The sequence below is a fragment of the Spodoptera frugiperda genome, chromosome 11, assembly GCF_023101765.2.
Source record: "Spodoptera frugiperda isolate SF20-4 chromosome 11, AGI-APGP_CSIRO_Sfru_2.0, whole genome shotgun sequence".
Lineage (NCBI taxonomy): Eukaryota > Metazoa > Arthropoda > Insecta > Lepidoptera > Noctuidae > Spodoptera > Spodoptera frugiperda.
In genome coordinates, this window is record NC_064222.1 from 5,196,653 (window position 1) to 5,219,705 (window position 23,053).

General features: G+C 36.7%; 1 protein-coding gene across 1 annotated transcript in view; it reads left to right on the plus strand.

Moving 5' to 3' along the window:
- LOC118275051 (uncharacterized) overlaps positions 1–23,053 on the plus strand; it is a 68,080-nt gene that overhangs the window by 16,996 nt on the left and 28,031 nt on the right. Inside the window, 10 exon segments of the mRNA XM_050696670.1 lie at positions 3,520–3,708; positions 15,179–15,431; positions 15,954–16,073; positions 16,573–16,740; positions 18,189–18,215; positions 19,199–19,369; positions 20,263–20,388; positions 20,919–21,126; positions 21,729–21,891; positions 22,422–22,567. Of these exon segments, the coding sequence (XP_050552627.1) occupies positions 3,520–3,708; positions 15,179–15,431; positions 15,954–16,073; positions 16,573–16,740; positions 18,189–18,215; positions 19,199–19,369; positions 20,263–20,388; positions 20,919–21,126; positions 21,729–21,891; positions 22,422–22,567 (1,571 nt within the window).

Here is a 23,053-nt window from a genome sequence, read left to right on the forward strand (position 1 = left end):
TTGACTAAAAAAAGAATGCTGCTAATATAATCTTTGCCATATGAAAATCACTCATTTTTTTTAAACTTTAACAACCGCACTCATATACATTTAAACTATTCATTAGTAACAATTTTCTTCCTAAAACGATTGCCAAAGACTTTGTTAAGTAACCATTAAATTACTCTTAGTGCGGGCGGCGGTAAGTTTCGTTAAAAAACCTAATACAATGCTATCTAAAGTACCATTTATTTGTAGTCATCCGTGCCCCGTAAGGTGCATGAGTCAGTCACCTGGTAACCAGACCGATGAATCATCGCGGACATCTGTCCTCAGTCCGTATTTCTGCTCATCTGCATTCTACATTGTAACCACGTATTTATTCAGGCTATGACTGTTGACTGTTGCAACAGCAGGTAAACCTATTCGAAACTTTAATACTTATGTATTTGCAACTGTAACTTTTTTGTTTTAAGGTTGAAAATGTAATGCATATTTTTGGCTGGAGAGTAGCCTGATGTGCTGTCCGTCTGTTTTATTGTGGGTACGATTGGCAGTTGTCAGTAAGAGTCGTTTTCAAGCGCCGTGTGATCGTTTAGTTATTATTTTACTATTTTTGAAGGGGAGAATATCTTCCAACGGTAAATCAGCTAGGTAGTCCGCAGCTCCGGGTAAGAAGAGTTTTTCTGTTTGGAAGGAATTTCCTTAGCTTAATATGACTGCAGATAATGAGCATATAGGTTTCCGATAGGACAATTCTATTACAACAAACATCTACTATGGCATTTTCTGCCATAAAACCGAAATAACAAATCTAAAGTTGCTACCAAAATAGATTTTATTACACACTAAATAAGGTTAACAATTGACCAAACATCCATACATACAACTTTACATACTAAAACCTATTTCTATACCGCGAAGTACAAAACTTATGTCATAAACAACAGTATCATGGGCCACGGAACCATTGTCCTACATTCTAACATTGAATTCGGTTTTGCTGACACGCAAAACAATCATTTCTACGAACCACGATCGGTTACGGTTTCAGAAAAAAGTGGAGACATTCCGAACTAGTAATATGGAATAATGTTTTATTTTTTGCAATAAAACGAATGTCTGTTGTCTAGTTAGGTTAGCTAGTTTTCTCATGGATTCTCAGATAGGTTTATGTAAGAATCTATTCGTGAGTATAAGTATAGTTACGATATTTCTCACTTAATAACTTCGAATTGATTCATTATAATCAACTCCATCATTACCAAAAGTCCAGGACAATCCGCTGCTCTTTATAAGTGGGTTTGCCATGACGTCCACACTTCATAAGTGGGTTGAATATAGGAATTGGTTTTGGTATCATTTTGGTGCTTGACATACAGAATCGAGATAGCAATTTGAGAGAATCCAGAAAGTTATACCATACAGATGTGTTGGCAAATAAAAAATTATAGCAGATAGATTTTGAATTATTCCATCTTCTAACCGAACTAACGTTTCTAAAATAACTGCAGACTATCTTAGATAGGATAAATATCAAAGGAATGAAAGATACATATCCATCTTCATATTTGGCAATAACCACCATACAATCTGAAGATTTACAAATGGTCTGCCTAGTATCTGTTACAGGTAGACTCAACCGACAGTGACACATGAGCTATTGTTTCCGAAACAGTTCAGCGTTGCGTGCAACTCATTGTACTATCTTGTGGACTACTGTATTGTGCAAATGGTTTAAATACTCCATGGTAGGGTCTTATGTGTTTGTTTTAATCATACTTTGATTACTTTCCTTAAGACTTTGACTGCCAACAAAAATCTGTTGAAGGCAAATCCTCTGCTAGCGCCGGTCACTTTTGCCCCCCATGACGTTTAATGTGTTAAGCATAAGGAATTTCCTAGACCTTGAATGAATATTTGAGCCCAAATTAACTTCTTATAATAAGCACTCAGCAACACATTCTACACATTAACGTAAAAATAATGAGTTTAAAGCACTTTTAAGGAACCTGACCTCGGTACACGAATATTCATAATCAATGATTAAAACAAATAAGTAGCGCCTTGACCAATATTCTGTCAAAACGAGCCTTATAACGCGTAGAAATAAGGACTTAACTTCCGTGCATACCTTTCACCAAATCATTGACATCGATTTGTCGTTGACTGTTCATAATATTTGGGTAGTCAGCGCATAAATATTGATTCCAATAACTACTGCGTGACTTTTACCGATAAACATGGGTGTATGGTGTCATTATTGCCGTCAGCAGACTAATGATCATCCGTACAGTCAGTGGAATGAGGTGAGATTTTTTTATGACCATCATAGAACCACCATAAACGTCAGAATAGATGAGGATATAGAGGTAACGGAGCCATGAATTTCAAATTTGAACGTCATAGCTGAACTCCTTGTGTTATCCGAATTGATTTACTAATGGCGTCTATAACTCGACGGGAAGATACCGTTCGAGCGATCGGAAGCTAAAATAGGACGTCTTCTGACCTCATTCAAGGTCAAAGAGGGAGATGTGTATCGAATAGCGATCGCTCGTACTACAGGATGGAAACACTGCATCCTATACTGCATCCCATGAATCACACGATGCGTAAATCCGCATGAAATCTAAACCAACTTTTAAATAGAATTAATGTGTTAATCAAGCGTTTTTTATGCGTATCCGGCGTGCCCGCCATCCCGAGCCTGGGTGATTGACCCGTGCGTCATGTTTATTCGCGAACGGATATCGGTCACATTATTATTATTTATTACTATTAAACACGTAACGGAACGATGTTTATGGCTATTTTGTAATTTACATACGTTTTAGTCATTATGTTCTTTGCTATTTTGTAAATTGTAAGGTTATTGAAGTTTTTTTCTAAAGTCGAGAGTGAAATGCGTGAGAGCGAAAGGTCTCGTTAACCGTCTGTCGGTGTCTGATGTCTTGTGGTTTTATTTCAACGTTACCTATTGTATTTCGTTTACGCTCACAAAAAACCGATCAGCGGACAAAAGTGCTTTGTAGATTGATTCGCTGTTCCTGGTAATTTTCACCAAGTGTACCTATGTTATTAGACTTTCTTTTGGTAGCCTGAAATTAGCCTTCTTACGGCAGATTTCACGCTGAATGCACGTAGCCAGGTCGTCGTGTAACAATATTTGTGTGCGTACCTGGCGCACCCTGGGCACTGAACCTCAGCACTTCCATTGTTGATCAATCACGCTGTTTCTTTGTGCGAATTACTCATGTCAATATGAATCGTAACCGATTTCTCTTGACATAGCATTACCTGCTGTTCAGCGGCTGCAGTCAGATGTAAAAGACATGTTTGAAACTTTTGACCATTCTGTAGCCTGTCAGATTGGTCTGGTCTATACAAATCATGTATTTAGGATATCATGCTATCTTCAAGAGGTCTGTCTTTGTCTAGTCTATTTAAGTCTATCAGGATTGTTCTATTCTCAATGTTTTCGTATTTATTTTCGTTCTCTGTTCCTGTAGACTTATGTTTGTTTTCGTGTTGTTCCAGGCCCGGGCAGACGGATCACGGGCACGGCGGCGGCGCGCTGGCGTACGGCGGGAAGCCGGCGGCGGGGGGCGTGGTGGCGCCGCCGCAACCCAGACCACCACCCGCAGCACCCTACGCCCCACAGCCTTACGCCCCAGCACAGCTGCGCCTGCACCAGCCAGGATATGGATCAGCGCCATTATCATACAGGTGGGCTTCATTTATGCGAGCAACCGCAACGCGTAGAAAGGAAAACCACAATTTTCTGTTCACAAAAACGCCGTTAATAGTTACTATGGTGGTGTAAATGATGGCCCGTATTATCACGTCCATTCTTTAGAATTTGTATCTGAACTAGTTACATTCATAATGCCATAAAAACTCCTTTACATAACCCATTTAAAGATTTTACCCATGAAAAGGTCTATCTATCTCAAGTCTTAAGTTTAACAACATTAAAACAGTTCTTGCTGTATCACGATTGCATTCAGCGGCCAGTATGCGGCTCTCATCGCCCCTAATGGACGATGACCTCCCAATAGATTAACTGCGAACTAACGATCCTGGGAGATTCCCTTAATCTAAGCTTGGCAGGCTGATTGATGAGCACATTACCAGTGAGGACGCACTTAGGGATTGTTTGGATGATGAACTTTTATATTTATATCAAGACTAGCTGATCCGGCAAACGTTGCTTTGCCTTATAATGGAAAATTTAGCCGATTCTTATACCAAAATATATATTAGAAAGTATCAGTAAAAATCTTCAACTAAATAAGAAATCGTTTTCGTAAAGGGAAACAAATATCTTAAAAATGTTCACAGACCATAAAAAACGTGAAGGTACTAACGAGTTTGATGCAATCAGCTCATGAAACAACGGAAGCAACTTAGTTCAGACCAGCACATTAGGTTATACCAAACTGGCAATAGATTTTCAACTTTAAATCAAGTGTATAAAGATAAAAGTTACCTAAAGAATTTTGGCGGTTTCGTGTAACTTGATGGGCAGTCTTTTTAGAACAGTATACTACAGTAAATAAAAGAGTTAACTATGACCCGTTAACAAGATGTGAGCGTTCCAAATTGGTAGTACGTTCAACCTGTTAGCGTTTATTTAAACTGATTGAATTGTTACCTTCAAACATGAGAGTCTTATTACGACCTACTTTTAACAAGTCTATGATATATTTAAACACTATTTATTGAAACGTACCTACTAGGTAGCCCGGAGGTTTAAGACACTTCTTACGCATGAGAGTGCGGTTTCAAAACCTACCAACGGCAAGTACCAATGTGACTTTTTCCGAGTTATATATACTTTCTATGATTATTTAGACACTGGCAAACTGTGAAGGAAACCTTTGTGAGGAAACCTGGGCTTATAATTATGAATTTGAAATCGCCAACCCGCATAGAACAAGCGTGGTGAATAATTCACAAACGTTCTCCGTGTGAGAAGAGGCCTTTGGTCAGCAGTGGCCACTTGTAGGCCGATGATGTGATGATATTATGACCTACTTGTTTATACAAGTGAAGAACCTTTAGCTTCATTGGTTTATCTATGATAAAACACTGCATACTTATAATAATTTATGCTTAATTAATGAAGTACAGCTACTAAACCTTCATATTAACCAGTTTTGGGACGGAAAGAGGAAGTGTTACAACGTAATAATTAAATTAACATCCAACCGAATATTGTCAATAGCCATAAAACGTAAGATGTTCGTTAATTTAAGATATTGAACGGTTTTATGAAATAGACACTAATGATTGACTTGAATACGTGACCAGAGACGTGCGGTTTATTTTGATAATTAACCAGATAAACAGGTTTCTGGTAGGGTACAGACCCTTACTGCCGTACAGTCGTTTAATGTTTACTTAATCCAGTCCTTAGCAATTGTTTTCGGAACAATTTCGTTACTAAGGAATAGTTAAGTAATCATTAAATGTCTCTGAGTGAGACGGTAAGTATGGGTTTGCTTTACACTGAACAAATCGAAACAAGAGTACCTTCGGTCCTCTGATTGGTCGGCTCGAATAAATCAACCAACCAACGTAAAGCAAATTCGTACTAAGGATATTGGATTTGGTACTGGTTTGGTAGTTAACCACGTATTAGTGTTTTTCTCTACACGATTTCAACTCACGTAATTTGTACAAAGACACGCTAGAAAGATGACTCCTTCGTTCTTTTATGACGCAGACCAAGTTAAAAAAAAAGTTGAAATAAAATAAAAATTTCATTCAATTCAGTTTTTCTTTTGAAAGTTACTGAATAAAGGAGGTCGTTATTCTCAGTCTGTTTCATTGCAGGATTCTTTGCTCCGTGAGATACTTTCTGAATGGACTTATTTGCGAAATAAAAGGGTTTCTCGAGGATAGAGACGTACAGCATCCAAATAGTAATGTATTCCGTAAAAACCCTTGCGAGTATGATTCATTAACATATTTAATACATCAAAGGGTTGGGGATCCATCTTTTAAAAGGTTTACTTTATGATCAGAGACCCCCAAAAATGGTCTTATAAAAGTAAATAAACTACTTTTATATAATGCTTGATAAATTGGTCCAATGTTGACAAAAGCTATAAACATTTGCCGTTTTTGCCGTTTCGGGGATTCCCAGAAGGCAAAGATTAAGGAAGGAAAGTCTCGTTGAAATGAGAAACTGTTGTTATTTAATTCTTTAAATACCAACTTTCATAAAGTAATAACCTTAAACTTGCGTTGTGTTTCGTTTTGTCTGTGAGGTTACCAAAGGCCCAATAACATCCTTCCAAATCTTCCCAATCCCCGATTACCCAAGAACCCTTAATTTTATAACCCAGTAAAGGCCAGCAACGCACTTTTAACGTCTCTGAAGTTTGACTACCCACTGATAGTTTAGAAATTGGTGCCACAAGTAGGTACTAAACAAAATTATATTAAAACCTAAATATGTAGGTACAATATAGGTACGGTATAGGTAGTATCGGTAAGTTATATTTTTATGGGACCAAATCTCACCTAATCCGCGTCGAATAAAAAAAAAGAATCAAGCGAATCGGTCCATAAACAAAAACATACCACACCTTCTCCTTTTTGCGAAGTCGGTAAAAAAAAAAGTATTTGTATTTCGTCATATTGTATCATCAAGCTTTCTCACCTCTTGGGCGGACGTGACCCGCGCCATGTAGCCCAGTCAGTAAGTCTGGTCACAAACCTAGGTCTCCAATCTATACACGTGTAAAGACTTGGATATTTACTGACTCAGGTATTGTTTAGTTTTCCTAGCTTTATCTGGGTCTATATACATAGGTTTCTTCTTATTTTGTTTACACTTATTTTTTTGGGATACTTTGTACTTATTGATTTGTATTAGACTGCCTCGTTGCCGAGTGGTCGCAACTGCGACTGCCGGACAAGATGTCTTAGTTTCGATTCCCCGGTCGGGTAAAGCATTACTAGGCTTTTTTCGGTTTTTCGAAAATGTCTCAGTAGTAGCACGGAGTAATGTGCACCTCTGCGTACCCCTTCGGAGATAAAAAGTGTGACGTTGTTTTTGAATTACATCATCAGTTTCTTCATTTGTTTTGACAGTTACCTCGAATGTTGCCACATAAAAAAAAGGTATTATTATTTACCATCATACTATAGTTCATGAATATGTATGTTTATGTACCCACTGTACCTGTTCACTTGGTAAATAATTTGGCAAAACTACCACTATAGAGCTAGAATTCTCGTAACTTTTCGTTGCCAAGGATATATTAATGGTCTGGTCACGTCTCCGCGGTGGGGGGAGGGAGGGGTCGTCACGTGCGGTCCCGTTGCGAATACCTAATGTCCTTGTTGTCATTCATAACCATTATCTGCACACTAGCATGGGAAACATTACTCTTTGTGAGTTCAAAGGTACAAGTCTGAAGGAAAACAGAGAACAGTAAACATAAAATACGGACGGACGGACAGACAGACATGACGAATCTCTAAAGGTTCCGTTTATTGCTTGGCTATGGAACCCTAAAAATTTAAATTGTTAATAACTAGTTATTAACCGTTTTTGTTATAAGTTACTAGCAAACCCAGCGAACTCCGTTTCACCACCAATGATTTTCCCTGTCTTCCTGCTTTTCTCTTTAATTTTTCCAAAATTGCTATAAACCTCACGGAGTCCGAGACCTTTCTAACGAATGCAAAACCGTGGAAATCGGTTCGTGGGTTCTGGAGTTATAGCGTCTGGAAGGACTTATTTTTATATTATATACGAAAATAGTTAATAACTAGTTATTAACCGTTTTCGTTATAAGTTATAACTGCTTTACGAAATGTCGAATATAAATGTTTTGTATGAAGTAGTAAGTTGACGTCATCGTTTGTTTACGTCATAAATTAAACGTTTCATTGTTAGTAATAGTACATTGGTATAATGTATTCAATTAAACAGTTAGGTACGATAAGTTTTGTTGAATAAGTAATTACATAATAATAATACAATGAAATGAAATAAATAAGGAGAATTATTTGCATATAGAGTTACCTAATTTTTTTAAGTAAAGTGTAGTGGAAGCCATGTTTCGGCACGAATGGGCCGGCTCGACTGCTGATCGGCACAGAAAACCGACGTGAAACAACGCTTGCGTTGTATTTCGTTGTGTGAGTGAGGTTACCGGAGGATCAATTACCCCCTTCCTAATCTTCCCAATCCCCGATTCCCCAACAACCATTAAAAAGCCGGCAACACACTTGTAACGCCTCTGGTGTTTCAAGTGTCCATGTCACCATCAGGTGATACGTCTGCTCGATTACCGGCGTGTTTCATAAAAAAAAGTAAGCATTTGTTACTAAAGTGTGTCAAAGAATTGGACTTCAAAAGAAAACTGATATTACGAAATATGGCGAAATAAATCACTACGTGAGTAAAACCATGCCTCACTAATATTGCAAGAATTGTATCAGATATCTTTCGATATGAAATTTTGTTTAAAAACATTTAAGTAGTTAAGTAACTCGGTATTTTGTTTATCTACGCGAACTTACCATTATCTGTCATTGGTTTCCAAAGAAATCGGTAACAACTGGCCTTGATTTATAACTGATAACTATTTATTGCGTTTTAAAAATAAACTGTTATTTTAGGGAAATTAATCATAATACCTAATATCATTAGAACTTGAGACGGGATATTGACCATGTTTGTTTATGTCTATGAGTCAAGTGTCTATAGGCGGCGGCGATTGCTTACCATCAGGTGATACGTCTGCTCATTTACCGGTGTGTTCCATAAAAAAATTCTTTCTGATATTTCGGCATTGTTGCAAGCGGCATGATCACGGTTGAACTATTCATTTGTCTCATCCACATGGTAAATATCCCGTCTCAAGTTCTAATGATAGTGTTAGTGACCATGTTAGTTTAAAAAAATAATCATAAATGGTTATAAGCGGATATTTATTTGAAAATGTTTATAAACTAGTATTATTTATTTATACAGTTTTATGATATATTTATTACAGTACTTATTATTTAAAATGGAGTGCTTTTTAATTATTTTTCATTAACGTCAACGTATTTTCATTATACAGAGCACTAAACTTAACTGGATAGTGCTCTAATGACAGCCTAGACGCAGTAAAATCTAAATTACTAGACTCTGGACAGGCTTCTAGTAATGGCTTCACGTTGGCTTAGGAAAAAAGTACTCTTTAATATATTATAACAAATACGGAAGGATCGATAAAAAATATTGCATTTTTTTCAATAATTTTATTCATGACCATAGTCACTGGATCTTTCAGTCGAGTACATAGTAAAATAAAAAAATAGTATTAGTTCAGTGTTACTTGAAGCAAAAAAAATAATTGTTGTCTCATAAGGTACACATACATACATAACTTCACGCCTGTCTCCCATGGGGGAAGGCAGAGGCAATGGACCGCCAATTGCAACGACTCTTACATACCTCTTTCGCTTCATCAACAGTCATCAAAATATATGATGTTTTCAATCGTATTAAAATTATTTCGAAACTTATCACAAACACTAACCGTGTATTATAATCCTAGGTATCAACTCCAGATAATTATTATTTTTCTTTATCCAAGGGTTGTCTCGCTACTTTTACGCCGATTATACCATAGACAAAACAATGTGAACCCGGCATTGTGCAGAGATAAGGAAACAAGACTATTGTACCGCCTAGGGCTGTTCAATAACAAGGGCCTTTTGTAAATATTTTGATAAAAATTATTTTAGAAGCATCCCTTAGCGTTGGGCGCCGCGGGTGTACAAATACTACGCCGAACGAACGCGGTAATTTACGAAAACACAGCCATGTTTTTCATATTTATTTTTTCTCTACCATCTATTATAAATACCATGACGTCAGACCTAATTTATGTTCTGCGCTCCGCAAGATTAAAATTTCATATAATTATTATTATACGAATCGTTAAAATTCAACATAACTTTTTTTATATCAAAATTGTTAGGTTATATAACTTTATTTAGTTAAAGTTGGGCCTTGAACTGAAGATGATGGTTTGTGGTTACATAACACACAATATATACAGTTCTTTATCTTGTCTTGAAGATTGATATTCGTCACGAGATGATCTATATGTATAGTCTTAATGATAATAGTCTAGTATTATACTTTGAGAACCACAAATAGTGTGTTTAAATACTGGTACCACAGATTTATTATATCTATGGCTGCTACAAATTATGGAGGCAAATTTAAAATAAGAACGGCGTCCATCTTTAAAATAAGTTCGTGCAACCCTGAGGTTAATGCAGTGTTCAGAGATGTAATGCCCGTCTGGCAACAATACGCGCCATGGGAAGCGATTACAATGTTTTTGCACAATACATACTCTTAATAATTGAGATTTCTTCAAGCAAAAATAAGCTAAAACACAACAATAATGAGGTACATTATTCTTCATTACAAGAAAGCGGATTCAGGTTTCACCGTGCGAACAAGAATAATTGTTTTATTTCACAAAATACCTGGTTCTGTAATCTGATTAAGTAGCGAATAAAGAATAAAGCTTAATTTCGCCTTAATCCTCCATATTAGCATTCCCCATTTGCATAGTTGTTTGTGAAAAAAAACCCACTTTTTCGTCTTTTTATTATATTTGCTTCTTTCTGTACCATGTATAACTATGATGTATGAATTAGCATTTACTTTTAAGTTTTTGTAAGAATTTTAAATAAAATAAATTGTACATTAACACTGTAATTAAAAAATAATAATTAAAAAGTCAAATACGTTCTTCTATTGTTTGTATGAACAACTTAATAAAACTTAAGTTTTTTTTCTTTACTTTTTTTTTCGAAGTAGCTAGCAGCTGATCTGTCAAAAGCAGATTTTGTTGTTCATTATTTTTGAAAACAAAACGTCTGGAGCGGGTCCAAGCAGCCTGTTATGAAAGGAGTTAGAAATAGCCCCGACAGCCGACGAGTATCATTCGATGCATTTCGTTTTACCCGGCTGTATTTTTAGCGATTCCACCTGCATTAGTCATGCAGAGGAAAATAAAACTGCGAACTTATTTTTTGGCTTCTGATTTAGTTACGGTGCTTTGGTCTGCTCCACTTTTTGTTATTTTATTTTTGTTGATGCTAAACGTAGGTATCAACAACTAAAATACCGACATGCAAATATAAATACAATGTCCTATATCCCAGTTTACGGTAAAATATAAACCAGTAACGATGAAACGTATGACACATGTTTTAACAGGAATTACCTACATCTGTTATTTGCTCGGCTGTATTGAAAATAGGATAAACATGACACTTCATGTGTGCCGATGATTAATTCGTATAAATTCATAATAAAATATCGTTTTAACGACCTGCCAATAAAACATGTTACTGTTTCATCGATACTTCCAATTTAAACAATAAAAACGTGAGAATATCTGCATTAGTTCCACCTCCTGCGAATTTTTCGTTCGCGAAACTGTAAAAATAAAATCACGCGATAGTCGAGTCGAGCTCAATCACCTTAGTCCGTGGACGTCGCCAGGCACGTGTGTGTGTGTTTTTTAATAAAATATCGTTTCTGCTTAATTTTATTGCCATTTTAGTAGCGCAGGGTACGACCCCGACCGTGCACCGTGTTGCCATGTAATCTCCGACGGAAAAATTCTTCGTCTGTTATTATTTTCGTACAAATTGCACAATAGGGTATATGCATGTATTTTTTAAATGTTTTTAAATGGTAATTTACATCATTATATAAATGTTAAAAAAACCAGCACCAAAAAAAAAGGAATTCGGGTAAAAAAAGCAGTTTTAAAATAATAGATTCGTAACAGCATTTTAAACGACCGTCATTTTGGCGCGCTCGCGTGACGTCAAAGTCTATAATAACAGTTGAAACTGCAAAGTGTTTTGGGTCATAATTTGTATATATTTCGTGTTTTACGTGAATTCACTTCAATTACATAATGCAACAGGATAGTAAACCGACTTTTAAATATTGTATCGTGCCCAAGTGTAAAAATACAAATAGAAATGCACCAAATAAAGTATTTTTTCTTGTCCCGAGAGGTGAGGACGTAAGGAGAAAGTGGTGCAAAATCATGAAAAGGGACATAAATAACAATACATAAATAAATAATAAATAATAAATAACAATAAATAAATAATAATACAATAAATAACCTTAAAATGTTCTCCCATTCGCATTTTAAGGTTATGTTATTTCCAGGCTATTTCTATTTACTTATAGGTAAAAATTATCCAAAGAAGGCGTCGAAAACCAAATAAATATAATATTTATTGTGTAATTACCTTGCTGCTTTCACTCCTTTTATTTCAGTAGACGTAAAATCCGAATTTGATGTGAAATACGCGGTCATCATAAACACATCAATTTTTGGAAGATTGTCCGATTGTGCCTTTTGTATCTGCCGTAGTCTTATCTCTCATTATGTAGTTTACTTTATAATAAGTTTTCGAATGACAACTAGAATTCGAACAAATGTTTCAAATATTTGCTAACTTAGTATACTTTATCAGGAATAACCTTGTGCAGGTCTATGTTTAACGAGATAACTCGATAAATATGCGATACAAGCGTATGAATATGACTGAGAAACAAATCTCGAAAGTCATTGGAACCTGCGGCCGGTACCTGTATTTATGTGTAGAGTACAAAGTCGTATCGTCATTTGGAATACGTGACATTCTCGTGATGTTGGCAGCCCTGTTGGCGGGCGCGTTCGGTTCAATGTTTATTTTTTATTATTATTCAGCGCGCGTCGCGGCCCGGCCACCACGTGGTGCCCAACGTGGCGCGCTAAATACAGACTCGGCCGTATTGTCGCGTATCGCCATCACTCTTACGTCATACTGTCTGTCTATAGCACAATAAAATAACTAAGCATTCCACAAGGATTTCTATAATACTTTCCAATTCAAAATAACAAATTCCAACATCCATACTAAGATCTTGTTTCTAGATTGAATACCGCAAAGTTTACGAACTAGAATATTCTCGTGTTGTAATCTAAATAAACGATTTGCGCAAATCCTTTGATCAAAGGCTAACTTGTTATGTAGAGCCAGTTGCCCACGTATTGGGAACACGAGAGCTATACTTACACTCCTTATCGTTTGTTTAATCTTTGCGATAAAACTAGTTCAAGTTCATTTTCAATTACTTTATCAAGAGTCTTAAAAACAGTATCTAGTAAAGTACTGCCACGTTTTCATGCAACAAAGTTCTTATATCGTTAAATAGGCATTTGATTGAAGAACAGTATCAAATTATGAGTGGAAATTCCATTTAGTAACTGATGACTCAAATTACTTGATACTTTTAAATATGACCCCTAGAACACGTGTTGAAAGATAGTGAATAACGGCCCATCATTGGCGCTAGTATCAAGTCATAATCGCAATACACATTGACAGCTTTATAAAGTAAAAATAGTTACAAAGTGAAGACCTAAGAAGTCACATGGTAAAATAAATGAATCGTATTTGTGTATCGGCGCGACCCTGCCACGGCTACATCACAACGCCCCCCCGCGGCCAACCTTGGCCTTCTCGCCGCGGCATGCGATCGGACGAGGATTACTAACAATACACATTATTTTCACAACTCGCCATATTTATTACGTCACCGCTTGTTTAAGGAGAAAGTTTATAAGAATTCATCTGTTTTAAATGCGTGTTCGCATATTTTTAGTTTTTGTTGTTTTGACACAGATTCTTTAGTTTTATTTTTTTAGACTTGAAGATTTTATTATCAACAGATAAACAACGATTTCTTAGCCAGTACATTAGCTGTTGACCCAAATAATGTGTATTTTTAATTTTTATTTAAAGTTTCTAACAAGGCTGTATACTTATACGATCATTGATCTTTGTCCGACAGTTTAAAAATAATGACTGTCAAATTGACTGACAATGTCAAACGCTCCAACGAAAATTTACAAAATATTTTAATAATTTTATACCAACATGTAACAGGTATTAATAATAGTGAGCTATTTTATAGTTACTTGTAATTCGGTTGTAAGCGTGTAATTGGTACCTAGATGGTAGCAATTACTGAAATGGTGAAACTGCGTCCATATTTTTGGGCAGGCGACTAACTGAGAAATAATTCAGGCAACTAACATTTACATGTGAGTATAGCCGTAACGGCTACAAAAACTGATATAGTATAATGATATAAAAATTCATGACTGGCCATGAAAGGCGATGGAGTCTAAAAATGGCGTTACGCCTGCCATCTGTTGAGCTCAGCGTGAAATAATTTCGGATTGAGGTCGTTGACGGTTGACATTTAAAGGCATCCCAACAAGGAGGTATTATTACCACACGAAAGCAGAGACGCGAAAACGGGACATGTAGATTGTGAATGCAGTCGTTGTTTCATCGAAACACATTTGTTTGTCACTACCTGCGTACCTTTAAATTATGTAGTTCATATTTCAAGGGTTCCATTCTGAAATATGGAAATTGGGCCTTTTATTTAGTAAATAACTTATACTAAACTGACACAAATTGATTATAAAACCTTCTTTGAAAATCTAGATAGAATAATATATCTACTTCTTTATAGAGGTGAAAGGAATTCTTGCTGCAACTTGTGCTATTCATCACTGAGCCCATTGTCCTAATGTACTGGATGATCACTAGTCCATTCCTTTGTGGCTCCCCCTGTAAAGGACCCCTCTTTACGCTCCCCAAGCAACACAAGGTGTGACAACAGCTGTTATTGTAACCGCTGCTCTGTGTCGTTAGAATAATTACGAAATGCAACGAAAGTTACTAGATAGGTAGGAAATATAAGAGTTTATGTTTAGGAGAAAAATGTATTAGAAAGTGACGTCATGAACCTTCCAACAAAGTTACCACAATTCTTGTGAGCTGAAGATTCACCATCCTAACCCCAAAAGACCGCCAACAATGTTTCGGTCCTCCATGAGTGGCGATAGAGATCCTCCGGTGATCCGTCAGCTCGTTTGTCATGTTAAACCCTTTTAATATTTTTAGCCAAAATTGCGAATAGAATTTGAAAAATTGCTGCAGCGTTCTCTCTCTATTGCCTTTGACTTGACTACAACCTTCAAGACAGTGCCGAGCTTAGGCAAACCTTACTTCCTTCTTGAAAGATCTTTGTTCTGATGATGATGACTAACCAGTTGCTGTATGTTTCCAGGGACAGTAGTTACGTCCGCGGCGGCGGTGCGGTGGGCTCGGTGGGGGGAGTGGGGGCGGTGGGCGCGGGCGCGGTGGGTGCGGGCGAGTACCGCGGCGGGCGAGTGTCCCTGCTCGGCGCGGCCTACCTCCCCCCGCCCGCGCCCGCAGCGCACCACCCGCCCCCCGCTGACCCACCGCCTTTCAAGAAGATCAGGCTCACAGCTGAACGGACACCGCTGCCACACCACCAACCGCTTAGGGTTGATACTAGGGTCAGTATCTTCAACATATACTGCACAATCTATAGTCACCCAAGCGTGGTCAATGTCCCTAATTTATGAGCTCAAACAAGCCCAAGTCTTATATGGAGTAAGCACTGTTAGCTTAACGCTGCCAGTTATGATAAATGAGAACAGTTCCATCAGAAAGACTTTAAGTTAACTTTGGTAAAGTTGACCCCTTATATTACTGATATCACCTTATTTTTAACATTTAAGACTGAATTAACCATCACTAACCGCATGTGATGCTGAAAGAACTATAAAACTCTGTATTTATATATGGGCAGAGTCACTAAAAGGCCTATAGTAAGAGCAGACAGGAGAATTTCATATTGTCTTCTATTAATAAAGCTATGATTGATATGATTCTTCTGTTCTCTGTTCTCCAAATATCTCAACCCTGCAGAGGAGATGGAGAATGATGAATGATGAGTTTGAACCTTCAGCCCACAGTATAGTTTAATGTGACATTAATAATAATATTTTTCTAACAATATGTCGTATAATTTCCAGGAGCCGGTGAACCAGTATAGCACAGTAGAAGTACTATCTCCAAATCCACCATCGGACACCACGATGGAAGACCAGAGCTTCAGAACCACTAAGGATGACTTATTACAACAAATATCCAAGGTAATGTCACAATAACCATTTGGAAGTACTTAAAAAGATGGTAACAGTAAAGAAATGGTACTTGAACGCTCCGAGAGCTTAGTACGAGTTTGTTTTATGTTTAACGTGATCAAAACGAGAAGAAAGCTTTCGTTGCACTAATTGGTTCTTTTATTCGCACCGTCCAGTGCCCCGAACGAGCCTTAAACGTAAAGCAAACTCGTACTAAGGGTACTAGGCACAGATTTATTGCGATTTCATAGAAAAATGATCGTGCTACTTCTTTTACAAAAGAATCTAAACATTAAGGACTAGTTTATAGATTACTATTGAGTAACAGATTTTGCATTGAAAAAGTAAATCGATCATCTGTCATGAATCTAATTCAATAGAAAATAATCGCTATGCTAAATCTGCAACATTTGACTAAACAACAGAAAGGCTATCTATAACTCTATGTTGCACATCTACAAAGCTAAAACAGCACAGCAACTAATTCATCTACTTCTCTAATTCACAGGTGGACAGAGAAATGGCGCTATCAGAGTCAACATTATCAAAATTAAAGAAGAAACAAGAAGAATTAGAACAGACAGCCTCGAAGCCAGCACGGGCGGAGGAGCCAGAAGAAACTGTACCACGACACAGAAGTTTAGCACAATGCGTATACGCAGAAAATAGGAAAAAGGTTCTTATCAATTTATTTATTAAGTAACATCTCTGTATAAAGTTTTCATAATAACCCGCCATGGAGTTTGACACCAGAATTGACCCCCATTTGTGTACAACTAACCAAAGTAACAAATTCATCGCCAGATTTAGTTTTGCGAAGGTTTTTGCTGTGTTCTTTTACTTTTTGAGAGGAAATACCATGTAATTATTGTAAGAATCCCGTTAATAGTTAATCTTTGCACTTATTAACCGATATTAGAAAGTTTACTCTGCAAAAAAGCTAAGCCGTATGGTTCCTTCTTTGAATTTCTCCACTTAAATTCTATTTCTCCTTCTAGAACTTAAAAGAACCCTAGAACACTAGTAGCTAAAGGTGACCCAGACCTACACTTCCAATATGAACTCTCTATAAATTCAGAGCAACGTATTTTTAATCCATTCAATACGTTTTTATATTGAACTTTGTCAAGCTTCCAATGTACCACCAATTTCCTTTTGTACATAATAAACAAGTGTAAAGAACTTTCTAGATAGATAAATTACTGGCTTCCAAAACAAAAAGTAAAAGAATAGCGAAATAATCCGTAGAACTGCTAGGCTATTCTGTAACTGTCAATTCAAACTATCAAAGTAAACTCGATCGCATTCTCGCACGTCATTGGTTGAGATTATTCTCACAACCAATGACATGTTGGCTACGATGAGTTCACTTCGATCTTTCAAATTGTAAGTTAAGGAATAGCCTAGCTGTAATCAAAGTATACCTCACTACTAGATCTGTTGTAAATAGCTGTTCCCATTCCATGCTCATAAAGGGATGTAAAAACTACATAGTGTATCAGTTATTCAAGAAATATATACTTTATAGTACATAGGATGAAGGATCTTAGACATTTTCTGTTGACACTGATCCTGGTAGAAAATATCTACGAGCTACGGCTCATATGGCATACTATATACGATACCGTAGGCATTATGTTGCGAAACGTGGATTTTAGTAAATTATACTACTATTTTTGAAGAATTTAGGATTGTTCGTAATAATAATTAGAAGTCTAAAAATCTATATTGATGTCCACAGGACATCCTTTTAAATCTTGACATTGAATTTTGATCAAAAGATTTAGAATGCGTAGAGGACAAACATACGATCTAGATTGATTTTTATGATAATACGCCGCAGATGTGGATTCACCTCATAGGCGCCGGTAAATTTTTTGGTGCCTCTGCCTCTCTACGAGCATTTAAATATTTCTTGCGGCGCCCTAGGTGCCTTAGGCACTTGTCTAGTTTGCCTTAATGATAATACAGCTCTGATAGCCAATAGGAGACGGCCAATTTAGTAGTATTTCGTCTATCTGCTAAATAAATGTTCTAAATCATTTGTGAATGTAATTTTCCCCACTTTTACATACATTTCGGCGGGAGAACGTCTGATACATTGTATGTTTTTTTTCTTCCCAGATCAGCATGGATAATAAGCGGCAAATGGTATTTATAATTTGTTTTATAAACTATTATAAGTACTGAGAGTTTTTCGTTTATGTAGACAATACATTTTTCATTATTTTGTAGACAATGTCTTTATATAAGTATGTAATTTGTTTCGGTGTTAGATATTGTAATATTTGGCATGCGGATTACATAGTTTCTTTATGTATAAGTATACTATTTATTTGTCTATATGTTTAGGTAGTACTCATCTAATATAACCTTAGATTATATATGTAAGTATATAGATTATAGCTCTGCAGGAATATATGTGGTTGCTACCAATAACCGACCTCTTTTTAGATTAGAAAAAAATGGTGATAGCGTGATTATTTATTCGCATGAATTAGAGATTTTAAATTTACTTTATATCAATGTTTATTATGTAGTAGACGTGATATCCATGTACCTGTATCACCCATTAGTATAAGCGGCCTTAATAAATGTAGATTTTGTTTATAATAAATATAGTATTATGTGTTTTTATTATAATATATGATATGATCACGTTAACACCAGTTTCTTATGTCAGGAAATAAATAAGCATCGCGTATATTCCTGCAGAGTTATATTTTATTATCATTTTCAATGTATTTGTAGTTGTTTTTATTTTATTTTGTGTATGCGGAATTAAAGGGTTGGTTTTAAGGCTAGTTCCAAAATGTACGCGAATTCAATATTAACATTTTTGAAACAGCCAACTGTAAAACAAAGTAAATTTGGTATTACTCGTATCTACCTACATAAAATGATCTTTGTTTAAAATTAATAATCTCAAAAGCAATAACTAGTTACTGAGCGCGAGTACTAGTTAGTAGCGTACTTTAAAATATACTAAAATCATAATTACAACATTCTTACTATGCCTCTATCTCACAAAAAAAACTTTAAACTCTTCCAAAAACCCTTTAATTCCGCCATCTTGTTTTAAAACCGTCAACAAGGCCGTCAGTTTTTGAATAATATACGTTAATTTGTATCAGCAGGCTTCGTCAGCTCACGCAGTGCTGTCCCACCTGGGCCCGCCCGTCCTATACCCACTGTACAACCAGCCCCAGGACACAGAAATATACCACGAAAACATCAGAAGACATCGAACGTTTAGGAAGCGACTAGCTGAACATATTAGGAAACTAAAACTAGAAGCTGAAAAGGTAATTTTAACTAATAATTATATCAAGTTTAATACCGTAAAACGGGGTGAATAGATATAGCAACGGGGTATAAATTTTGGCAAAATGTTCTAACATCTATTCACCCTAGTCTTATTTCTTGACGGTTCTTCTTTATTAACGGTAAAACGGAGTGAATAGATACAGATCTATTCACCCCGTTTTACCGTTATATCAAGTATGTATTAGTAAATAATTTTCTAACTACTCATCTTAATCTTGATATAAATCAAGAATCTTGATATAAATCAAGATTAAGTTCAATTATATGAGTAGTTTATATTCTAGTGTATGTAAAATACTGGCATTTTCACTCTCATGATGACTTCCTAACAGATCGCAGTGTCGACGGTCGACTCTTTCACAAGAATAGACCTCATGCTTGCAATAAGGTTTTAACTCCTGTTAACAAATAAACAAGTAACCTTTTAAGATTAGGTTAGGTTAGGTTAGTTATGTTATTTGTCCCAAGACTTAGCGAATCGAAGTCATATAACAAATCCACCAAGAAATACTGCCAAAAAATTCTGAAAATAAATAAAATAAGGTGGACCGAAAATAATTATCTAATTAAAATCTTTATTGTAATAGTTGGAGAATAGCACCCATGATAAAAACAGGGTATAAATCTAAAGTATCTTATACGTAAAGCGCTAGCCATCAGGGATACTTTCCATCTTGTGAAATTTACTTTCAATAGTCTTCTAACGTCAGTCAAATGTCCAAACAGACTTTTATGTCCCGTGATCCTATGATCCTATGATCACGGGACATAAAAGAGTATCTATATACTCTATTACCTATCCCAGAGCGTCTAAAATCTAAAAGAGTGTACAATTATTTGTCTTTAACACCATTTTCGTTTTGTATTACAGCGTGAAGATGCATTAGCGGAGGCGTACAGCAGAAGAGCAGCGGACTGGTTGAGACGAGTGGAGAGGATAGAGCAGGGACAGAAGAGGAAAGCTAAGGACGCGAGGAACAGAGAGTTCTTTGAGAAGGTTCGTTTTGGCTACACTACATATTACTTTAAGTCCTTGAGACGAGGTTCACTTTGGATATATGGGGATTCATGCCTTAAGGTGCAAGAATCTCGTATTAAAGCAGTTAAAAATCTTAATTGAATTTGCGGTTTGCAAAACTTACAAGATTTTGATTTAAATAGCCAATCCGCCTTGAGCAACTGTGGTGATCAACGCCAATTCCTTCTCCGTATGAGAACATACTTTTTCTCAGCAAAGATTGATAGTTATAAGCTGATGATTATTAACAAAATGTTTTGGTTTTAAAATGCGTAAAAATGCAAAGAATATTTCTTTTAAAAAGTCTTTGAGTTTTTATAATCTTAACAAATATATTAATATATCTTTAAGACTTTGACTGCCAATAAAAATCTGTTGAAGGCAAAACCTCCGCTAGCGCCGGGCACTTTTGCCTTCCATAGCGTGTGTTAATCAGAGCTAGCTTTACCTTGTAACCTTCAATATGCAAGTTACTTTTCTAACCTAACATCTCTATCCTCTTCCCACAGGTATTCCCCGAATTAAGAAAGCAGAGAGAAGAAAGAGAAAGGTTCAACCGGCTAGGTGCCCGAGTGAAGTCTGAGGCGGAGCTGGAGGAGATAGCTGACGGGCTGCACGAGCAGGAACACGAGGATAAGAAGATGAGGTCGTTGACCGTGGTGCCGCCGCTACTCCGGGACCCCAGCGACACCACGCCCGTCTATATTGATACTAACCGTATGTATTCGGTTTTGGATATGTATTTTTTTGGCCTCATCTAGCTATTTGAAATATTGACGTGTAAAAGTGTTATTTTATAATCTATTTACAGAAATAAATATCATTTATCATTTATTTATCATTTGTGTTTTATGCCCGAATACTCAAGCGCAATTTTAAGACGCTCTCAAATGTAGTTCTTCACTATCAATTCTTTATAAAATTACAGAGATAGCACAATATTGTGTCGAACGCTTCTCTTGCATGAGGGTGCGGGTGCGAATCCTACTAACGGCAATGTATCAATGTGACTCTTGCCGAGTTATATGTACTTTCTAAGATTATTTGGACACCACTGACTAATGGTGAGGGAAAATGTCTTGAGGAATATAACCTAATGATGATTTGATTCACTCCTTTATAACAGAAGGTGCTATAAACAGCCGTTGGTCTACCTTACAGTCATATGGTTTCTCTAACATTTCTTAATCAAAAGCTAGGGAGGCACTATTACTATGAAATCATTATTATCTTAACTTCAAACATTTAAAGATTGGACTTTTTGACTACTATTTGTAGTACATTTTCTTTGTAAATACTAATTTTACCTATATCCACAGGACGATGTATGGACATGGAGGCGGAACACAAAGAGTTACAACTACGGAACGTTTGGTCACAAGCAGAGAGGGAGCTGTTTCGTGAGAAGTATCTACAGCATCCGAAGAACTTCGGGCAGATCGCGTCGTTTCTACCGAGGAAGAGCGTCAGGGATTGTGTCAGGTATAGACGCGTTGTTTGTTGTTCATAAACATCTTATTTACCTGCTTTTCCACTAGAGATGTGCTATGTAGCTATGCTACGAAGATGTAATCTTATAGCTAAGCTGTGAAACTATGTGATACTAAGCTTTGTAGCTGTGCGAGGAACATACGCAGCTCGAGTAAGCGATGTATCAATAATAGACATTCATAGCACACATCCATAGGACCATTTCCACCAGTGCTAAGCTATGTGTACCAATGAATAACGTAGCATAGCACATTCTGGTGGAAAAGCACCCTCAAAGATGTCTAAGATGTTGCGTAAACTAGTGTAATAATTTAAAAATGAATACCATCAAAAGCTTGCATTATCTAGTATACCACAATACTTACGATCCACCTGATGGTACGCGTATATTGCCTAGTGCATCGGAGGTAATCACAGGTATCAAATGCATTACGGAATACGTAGAACATCGAAAATTTGTTTGATATCTAGATGATGAATGATTGAAGAAGAAAAAGTACTAAAGCACACATCTTCCACAGATTCTACTACCTGTCGAAAAAGGCGGAGAATTACAAACAGTTGCTAAGGAAGCCGAGACAACGGCGGTCGACGAGGAATCCCCCGCGGGCGCAGCCAGAGCCCGAACTCCCGGCTGGAGTCACCACCAGGCTACAGCGGAGTCAGGGTTAGTTTACCATCAGGTTTATATTAACCTTAGTATTAGTGTGCTAAGGGTGCTGTACCCTTAACCCGTTGTCTGTCGGAACGCAGATCTACGCGAGACACAATGTGTTTTCTATTGTGTCTCATATACCGACAGACAAGGGGTTAAGCCTTGTTCGCACAACGCTAGTATTTTAGTCAAGTAGCGAGTATTTAGTAGCTCTCGCTCGCTTAGATTTTGGGACAGAAGCGAGAGAGAGTTACTATGTACATTGATACTGGACTATAATACTAGCGTAATGCGAACAAGGCATTAGTATGAGTTTGCTTTCGAAATCGAAACGAGAGTGCATTCGGCGCTCTGATTGGTGATTGGTCGGTTCGAATGAACCAGCCAATCAGATCGCCGAACGCGCTCTCGTTAAGCGTAAAACAAACTCGTACTAAGCCCTCTGATTGAGATAGGTGCATTTATCAGATACATCTCGTTTTTATATCTTGGACAAGC